The 8965-nt window shown below is 38.9% G+C and overlaps 1 protein-coding gene across 2 annotated transcripts in view; it reads left to right on the forward strand.

Moving 5' to 3' along the window:
- Positions 1 to 4615, forward strand: part of LOC113946240 (potassium channel subfamily K member 17-like) — a 31232-nt gene extending 26617 nt beyond the window's left edge. For both annotated transcript variants that reach the window (XM_027641246.1, XM_027641244.1), the window contains exon 5: positions 1938 to 4615. In XM_027641246.1, the coding sequence (XP_027497047.1) occupies positions 1938 to 2209 (272 nt within the window). In that variant the 3' untranslated portion in view covers positions 2210 to 4615. The remainder of the gene's footprint in view (positions 1 to 1937) is intronic.
- The last annotated feature ends 4350 nt before the right edge of the window (positions 4616 to 8965 follow it).

An 8965-nucleotide genomic window follows, 5' to 3' on the forward strand; every position in this document is an offset into this window, starting at 1 on the left:
ACTTCTGCTGCTGTTCTGGGCGAGGGAAATTCTGGGGGATATCATATGCCAGGAGTGATGTCCTGTGTTCACTTTGGACACAGCTGCTCTGTTTTGGGAAAAATGTAAGCCAGGCTATGGCACTTGGATTTGAAGTCATAGAGTGGTCCCTAGACAGTTTTATTTAGTAATATTGATGTAGCTTCTCTTACTGGCCCTGAAATTTGCTAATTTACACACTCAGTAAGTCCTTCTATTGGACACAGGGTGCCATGTAAGTCCTATACTGCTTCAGATCTTCTCACCCCCAAGTCTGCACCTGTCATATGGTCTCTGTGGGAAAAGCATTCTCCTTGGAAGCCTCAAATAGCCCTTTGCTCATGTTTTCATTTATTTCTTAGAAACAAACAATTTTTAAACCTTTAAATTTAGCATTGATGAAAGGTTCTTTTTTGAATAATGCATATAATACTCTTCCTGTTTGAAGTTCACCTTGATGTAGAAAGCCAGGCAAAAGAGTAGTTACCACAGAAGTGGTTAGAATCATAGAATAGAATATTCTGAGTTGGAAGGGACCCACAAGGATTATTGAGTCCAGCTCTTAAGTGAATGGGGATCAAACCCGCAATCTTACTGTTATAGCACCATACTCTAACCAACTAAGCTAATCTCAGGGTAGCTCCCAAACATTTACAGGGACTTAGTGACAACTTAGTGTCTTGTGGTCCCATTATATTGAACATGTACAATGTATATTACATAATATATAATAATACTAAGTAAATGAGTGTAAAGAATTGGCTGTTTAATGTGACTCTACTGAAGAGTTTCTACTTATCACAGTCTTGTAGACAGTAACAGTTCATAGACCATGATTTGGGAACTGCTAGGACTGTTTTCTTGCACACAACCTATCACAGATGACAAAAACCTAAACACTTGAGGACTGTTTTGATGGATGTCCCATTTTAACCCAGCCCTGTGAGTGCTTTTCACTGGAATGTGGTATGGAGTGTGGCCTCCAGGTTTGTGGAGGTACCACTTTGTATGTGTTAACTCCTCACATTCTATCCCAAAATTATTGGGTTTCCTGTAGTATCTGCTGCACTGTAGATATCCAGTTATAAAGTGACAAACCTTCCTAAGGTAAGGAAATTAAGTAATGACACCTGAGAAGCAGTGTAGGAAAAAGGCCATGCAACAACTTCATGGCCAGTGATTTGTATCCTGTGTCTGTAAAGGTACCCCAGACTGCTTTATGATACAGCCCAGTCACTTCATGGGGCTTTTTCTGTATTAGTGTTGCTGCTGACACTAACTTATCCCATAGAAGTCTCTTTGCACTAAACACTGTGGAAACACAACCAGAAATATGGCTTTGCTCCAAGGGGATCACAGAGTACCTAGCTGAGTAACCAGACAGAGGTGGAATAATTTCAAACTGTCTTCCAAGGCTTGGTTTTATCTTGGAGGTTTTAGGACTGCTCAGGCCTCTTTCCTCCCACTCTTAGAGACTCTCTCACTTGCTTATATGTGGTTTAACATGGATGGATACATAAAACCCGCTTACCTCTCTGCCTGCAGGACCCCCTGTTATGTGCTAATACAATATTGTTATGTGCTAATACAATATTGTTATGCTGAGTAATAAGTAGAGAAATAAAATTGTGTGCTTAAATGTGAATAATTTCACTTTGGCATAGATGCAATCTGGGATTTATTTTTCTTTCTTATGGGTAAACTTTGCAATTCTTAGGGAGTACTAGGTTATTGGTGGCATGTCATGAAACATACTTGCTTACAACATCTATTCACGTGCTAAGTAGATGAGATACTCGTGTTTTATATAGAAACCACTAATATTAATTGGTATTTCAGCTGCCTTTTTGCTTTTATGTTTATTGTCTCTGAGGCACTCTCGATCCAATCTAGAAATGTTTTGGGTGATTCTATTCTAGGGATGAACCCAGATCGCACCTATCCAAGGTGGTACAAGAATATAATCTCTCTGTGGATCCTCTTTGGGATGGCCTGGCTAGCACTGGTTATCAAACTTTGCATCAACCTTCTAGAGAGCTCCAGTGATTTCTGTCAATGCAACAAGAAGAGCACCGAGATGGCAGAAGACTTAATGGATGGCAACAAAAATAGTATGACAGGACTTCACAATGTGGACATCTGCAGTGACAAAGACACAGAAACAAAGGGACCGGGTGAATCTCATACCTAGACAGCTCCTACAGAAGCCCTCTGGGGGAGAAATATTCCCTTGGTGTCCTGTAGGTTTCAGTGCACCAGAGATGCACCATTTAGAAATGAGGGAGTGGTGCTGCCCTGACCTTCACATGGGATGAAAGCTTGCCTATGACCTTGAAGTGCTTCTATTCTGCATTGTGCAAGGGCAACAGAATGTTTCATTTCCAGCATCACAAAAATTACCAATGGGACTCTTAGCCAAAAGTAGATTGATGGAGATATTACCTGCCCTCCCACTCAATATACGAGGTAACCTTTGAGATCCATTTGCAACATCAGCTGTTGTCCTTTTCTTTGCATGCGAAGTTCTTGCAGTCTCTAGTTGCTATGTCTATGTCTGCCAGTGTGTGGCATTTTGCAGATGTCGCAGCTAGAAAATCAAGTGCTATTTAATGAAGGAAACAAACGGCATGTTGCTAAAAGACTTAAAGAAAAGCACTATTTAAAGCTATTTGTCAGTCACGTGCACCATCACCTATATACTTGTGCTTGTGAAAGGTTGCAACAAGCTTTTGCTCTCTTATCACTAGTACATGGAAGACAATGAGACAGAGCTTGTAGAGGTGTTTAATAGAAACAGATAATTCAATTTTTTTGAAAGAAGTTTCTACATCAGAGGTTCTCTAATATTAGAAAGAGGCTAGGTCGACTATTTCTTACTTCAGAACTTACATGGGTTCATCCTTTGTAAAGTATTATGTAGACCAGATGTCATCAGCAGGTCATTTAGATAGATTATTTTGCCTCATCTTGGAAGTCATAAAAGGAGGACTAGAGGCATTTTTAAGTGGCAGTGCTTCCAACATTATCCTGTGGCCAGTGTTAACAAGGGCTACTTTAATCTAGAAGCAGATTGAAGTATCTTCAGCTGTGATCAAGAGATGCTATTTTGGTGAACTTCTCATGTCATAAATGAATAATGTACCAGTTGTATCTAACATCTTTTATATAATCACAACTGTCTGATCTGTGGAATGCCAGACCTGCTTATTTGGCCTTTGTGTCAGTCATGAAACAGAATGGTTTGGGTTTTTTTAATTCCATTGAATTCTCAAAAATCTTTTGATACATTATCTCATTGATAAAGGTACAACAGAGTCTAAGTCGTGCTGCCATTTGTATTCCCCTATCTAGTCTTCTTATTTTCTTATTCCTGTTGTGCTACTTGCATCCTAGAACATTAACTTTGAAAACTTGACCATAGCAGCAAACCAGAATGAAGCATTTGGGTGAGCCTTCAGCTTTTGCATTGAACAAAGATTCCACATGAATGATAGAGAAAAGACTGAAAATTCAATCTACTGGAGAATGCGACTCAGGAATTAGAAATATCCATAACTATATTCACAGAAATGTAGTGAGTGAAGAGTTTACAGTCTTCAAGAACACAGAATCTGGAAGATATATTGTGAAAAAAGAGTTTCCATATATAGGCCAGTCTGAGTGGTGGAACTGATTACAGGAGAAAATGCTGGAAAGAAATCAGCTGGGTGAAATTTAGTCTATCAAACTTTTGCTGATTGCATAGTAGTAAATATTCTCTCAAATACTGTTTGAATAGGCAGAAAAGATAAGGAAGGGAGGCAGTGGACATGTTGGATCATACGGATGCAAAATAAATACGTTTCAAATTTTTGAACATTGGGGAATTTCTTTAACAGCCTTTATAATAAACATTTTTGTTTCTTCTGTGTTTCATCTTGCTTATTTTCACTGATGGATGTACGGTGTAGGTTTTACTTATGTCATAATGGGCTAGCCTACACAAAGACCAAAGTTTATTTCTTTAAACACAAGTAAATCAATTCCACAGCATAAAACATGATACTCTTTTATCCTTATTCTTTGCACCCTTTTTCACATACAAAACTAAGTAAATGTAACTGTATTGTAAAATCTGGATGTCCAAAAGATAGTAAGAGTTTCTACTGTTGAAGCACAGGAATGACTATGCTAAATCTATTTCAACTTCAATTTGAAATGTCAGAGATTCTGAGGATTTCTGTCAGCTCTGCTCTTTGATGAGAAGGCTTATCTTGAGAAGAGTTTTGACTTTTGAATTTGAATGTTTATTAATCTCATTTAATTCACATTCCCATGTATTTTTAGTTTGTGAATGGGGTTTTCAAAAGTACCTTGGAAGTTTGGGCACCTTGGTTCCACTGAAGTGGAAACAGAGTTGCATGCCTTTGGGCAGCTAATATACACTTTGAAAGGTAAAAGGAAGACAAACTTTAGGAGTAGCCCCCCAAAAAAGGAAAAAAACCCAGTAAATTCTTCATAGATCTTGGTGCTTCCATCATATGTCAGGGTTCAGCCACAGACCTAAGCATGTGGCTGGGTCTCAAGATGCCTCATTATCTGCTCCAGCAATCTTTTATGATTCACTTCCTTCTGCAGCTGAGCTGTTGCGTTACCCAGCAGCTCAGCACCAGTAGTCCTGCCATGCACTTTCTGATACAGCACACTTTATGTGTGCATCTGAACTGCTTGCAAGCCATGTGTACCTCCAGAGCTGCAAGTTGCTTGCTTGGGGGTCTTGGATCACCTTAAAAAATATGAAATTAGTCAAATGCCATCTCTGCCTGGGTTCTCTGACACTGAATTCACATGACGTCACTTACGAATATCCTTTTTTGATATGGACAATAGATACAATTGTGCCTGAATCCCAACAAACTGATGTTCCTCTGGTCTTTCTGATCTTTATAAAGCTGTGTTGTGGTTAAAAGGCATGGATGAATTTGTTCCCAGAGGAATGAGAAGAAAGTGGAGTTTTGCAACATCACAAAGAAAACATAATCAATGTGTCTATTATACCAAAATATGAGAGGTTATCTTCTCAAGGGTAAAATAAAGAAAACAAAAGCATGGTGCTGTTATCATTCTTGTCACAGCTGACTTGCAGTCTTCTGTAGTCTGCATTGGAAAATTACTGATGCTCCTTGATTTATTTTTTATTTAATATCTCTTCCTGTTCCGATAAGTGTGCAGTTTTCATTAGTGATTTTAAGTTAGACTTTCACTGCTATTATTCTTCACAAGTCAATTTTTCCTTATTATCCTGTTTTCTTCCTTGGGAGGAGCAGGGGTTGGAAACAGGTTTGGTTAGTAATGGTAGTTGTAAATATTTATGTAACATCAATCTCCAGAGTCTTTTTCACAATCACATAGAGCATAATGTGCTTCTGACCTTTATACAGTTTCCCAGGAAATCAGTCCCTTGAAGCAAGACAACAAGCCCCTGTCTATCTCCCCTACTCCAAGGACAAGTCCTGGCTTCAGCCTCAGTGTTTCTTATGCTGGCTCTTTCAGCTAGTCCAAAAGAGATGTTTACCCCTTGGGGAGCGATGTGTCCAGAAGTACGTAACAGGATGTTACAGCAACACAGTACAGACTGCTCAGAACTGCACACTCTTTGTCTAGTTGACCACAGTATTTTGAGGTCCCTAGACTAGAACAAAAAAGCCCTTCTTCCACAATGGTCTGTGGCTCCAAAAAAAAATCCAGGTTGTCATTTTTCTTGCAGTGGTTGGCTGAGATCTTACCTTAAAACTGATACCCCAGCTCCGTTTAGAGCTCAGATTGTTTAGCCTAGAGAAGGCTCAGGGGGATCTCATCAATGTATATAAATACCTACAGGGAAGGTGTGAAGACGATGGAGCCAGGCTCTTTTTCAGCAGTGCCCTGTGATAGGACAAGAGGCAGTGGGCACAAACTGAAACACCAGGAAACACTTTTCTGCTATGAGCAAAGAACTGCCATATATTGCCTGAGGAGGTGGTAGAGTCTCCATCCTTAGACATATTCAAAGACTATCTCTAGGTGACCCTACCTGAGCAGGGGAGTTCGACCTCAGCCATTCAGGATTCAGCATTTCAAGGTCAAACCATTCTAATAGTCCAGAGTGCACATCCTTCCACTCTCTCCAGACTATCTCCATTAACATTCAGGTTGCACCATCAGCAGGCCTGGTAGACCTTCCCACAATTTGTAGACAATAATTACTTTTGTCTCACAATCAGATATGCTTTATAGGAAGAGTGGTACAGAGCAAATACTATTATTTTGGGGAGAGGGAGGGGAAGTGTCTCCTCCAGATGTTAGATACCATTGTGCCATTCCAAAAATGTACAATAGTGTTCAGCTTTTCAGGTTGGTATAGCCTCCTGTCAATGTTACCTATCTGCCTACAAGTTCCAGAAGAAGGATTCAGTTTTATTTCTGGCACACCTCAGGTAAGGCAAACCTCATTTTGGTTTACCCTTTCTAAATTAGAGGCTTATATTGGTACAGGTTGCTACCTACCAAATGAATTTGGGCAAAATTTTAATACAGTTAGGTCCTATAATGTGAGCCTGCCATCTGTGTCAGTAAATATGCTGGCTGATGGAAGAGATGGATGCAATAAATAAATGGTCTTTTTCAGTACAGTTATGCTATGCCTAAGGAACCATGTGCTTGATAGTGTCTCCCCTTCCAGTAGTCCTGGTTATGGGTGAGGTAGCACCTGGGTAGATAATTTCTGTGATTGCCTTTGAGCACCCTTTTGGTTTTAGGAGGTTTCTTCTTTTATTTATTTATTTTTTCAAGATCTCAAATAAGTATGTGGAAACTTCCAGTTGAAATGGAGTTGAGTCTGAACATCTGGGCAGCTGTCACACTGCATGGTTCTGGGCAAAGATTCAAAGGTTTCTCAGAAAGATGGGTGATTACAATGGAAAAATATCTATGCCCTTACAAATCCTCATTTCTCAGGACTGTGATTTAAACAGGTGTTAAAGGTGGGGGGGGGTTTTCCGAGATAAACGGAAACACATGTTTTAAGGTAGCACTAAGCAGGTAGAGAGGATCTCTGGTACCTCTGAAGTCAATGCATGTTGCAGTAAGAGCCACTGAAGAGCTGTCCCCGTTGGAGGAAACAGCAGCAACATGGATTATTGTATTCTTAAGCTGTATATGTTCACATAGGTGCAGATATGGTCTCCAAAGCTTTTTTATTCCTTTTCAAGTTCTGAGATAAAGTACCTTTATTTTTAAGGGAAGTTGAACAAGAAGATATTCCCAGTAAAAAATTGATAGATCCGTAATGCTTGAGTCTAGGTACTGGAGCCACCCCTTGAGGCAGAAGCAATGCAGTGTAAGTTAGAGATACTTTGAAACTGTTTTAGTTTTTATTAGTACATAACTGTTTTAATTTTTAGTAGTACATATATCTTCCCTCATACTGACTTAAACTCACTGGAAAATAAGATTTAATTCTTGAGTAATACGAATTTCCAAAATCTCTAAATTAAAACAAGAGCTTGCTTACCAAAGCAAGCTATAACAGATGAAAACAAAGTGAGAGAAAATAATAGGAAAGAAAACATGAAGGAGAGAAGCCTGTGGAGTTTATTACTCATTCCTAAGGAACTTGGTTATCAAACTTGATTAGGTTCATACATTTCTTTTGGTTATGCCTTTAAAAGCTATATCTTAAATAAATGGATACATCTGTATTTAGTTAGTGATTATGGAAACGCTTCAGACATCCATGTATCTGAGTGAATAGAAAGGCCCAATGCATAAATTTAGGGTTGTACAAACCTGCCACCAGAGGCAAAACTGAAGAAGACATAGGTATGAAAACTGAACAAGAAGGCACATAGTAAGGATAGGGTCAAAAAGAAAGAATTAGTTGAGGCAAGGAGAAATCCATTGAAGCAGCATTTGCCTAGCTGACTATGGTAAATGAGGAATGGATAATTGAGGGAACTTCTAATATAGTTAAGAATTAGAGTAACGTAATTTAGGTAACTACCGATCAAAAAGTCATGATTGTACTGTAACTGCCATTACTTGATATATAATTCTACTACGAGCTGAAGTTGAAAGACTGTTTTTAAAAAAACATTTCAGTTCTCCAGTTAATGTTGTTGTTCATCCCTTTTTCCACTACTCTTTTGGACTGCCCAGTTAGAACATTATTCTGGTACTAATGATCCCCTGAACCTCAAACCGACAAACAGGGTGCCTTCCAAATACAAGTTTAAATCTGTTGATTAAGCTTTGGTTTAAACTTAAAAATGCAAATTTTATGAGGTATAGCACAGAAAAATATAATCCTAGAAGGCAAATGCGGTGGATGACTACATGATGTACTGGAAGAATCATAGAGAATGCCTGGCAGCTTGGGTTTATATGGTTTTGCTGTCAACAAAGCATAATGAGGAGTTTAATTAGTTATGGGCTTCAAAATAAGGGAGAATTTCTCTTTAGTAAGCAACGAATGTAAGACAAGACTTCAATGTAACATAACCCATTTGGGTGCACCCAAAATAAAGCCCCATTTCGGATCTTACTTAGTGAGGAGACATAAGCGTTGAAACCATTTAGATGAGAGGACTTTTGAAGTCTTACAGCAGTTTTAAGTCCAGAGGTTCAAAAATGCTGAGTCATACTTTTCAGTGTCTGCCCTTTGAATTTTGAACTGTTAGTGCAGTGCACAACATTGTGTATCTGTGTTTGTGCAAAGGAAAGAAAGGAATGGTGCTGCTAGTGTTCCTAATTATATTAAGGTCATGTTAATTCCGACAGCGTGTTCCCCACATGGCTCCAACCCCTTTCCCAGCAAATAAAAAATTATTTTATAATTTCTTCTTCATGAACAATTTTTTTCTCATGCTTTTTTCTGGTCTTGATTCTGCTTAATCAGTCTTGATCCTGCAAGACCCTCACCACTCCTGGG

The sequence above is a fragment of the Corapipo altera genome, unplaced genomic scaffold (assembly GCF_003945725.1).
Source record: "Corapipo altera isolate COAL_440 unplaced genomic scaffold, ASM394572v1 48b, whole genome shotgun sequence".
Classification (NCBI taxonomy): domain Eukaryota; kingdom Metazoa; phylum Chordata; class Aves; order Passeriformes; family Pipridae; genus Corapipo; species Corapipo altera.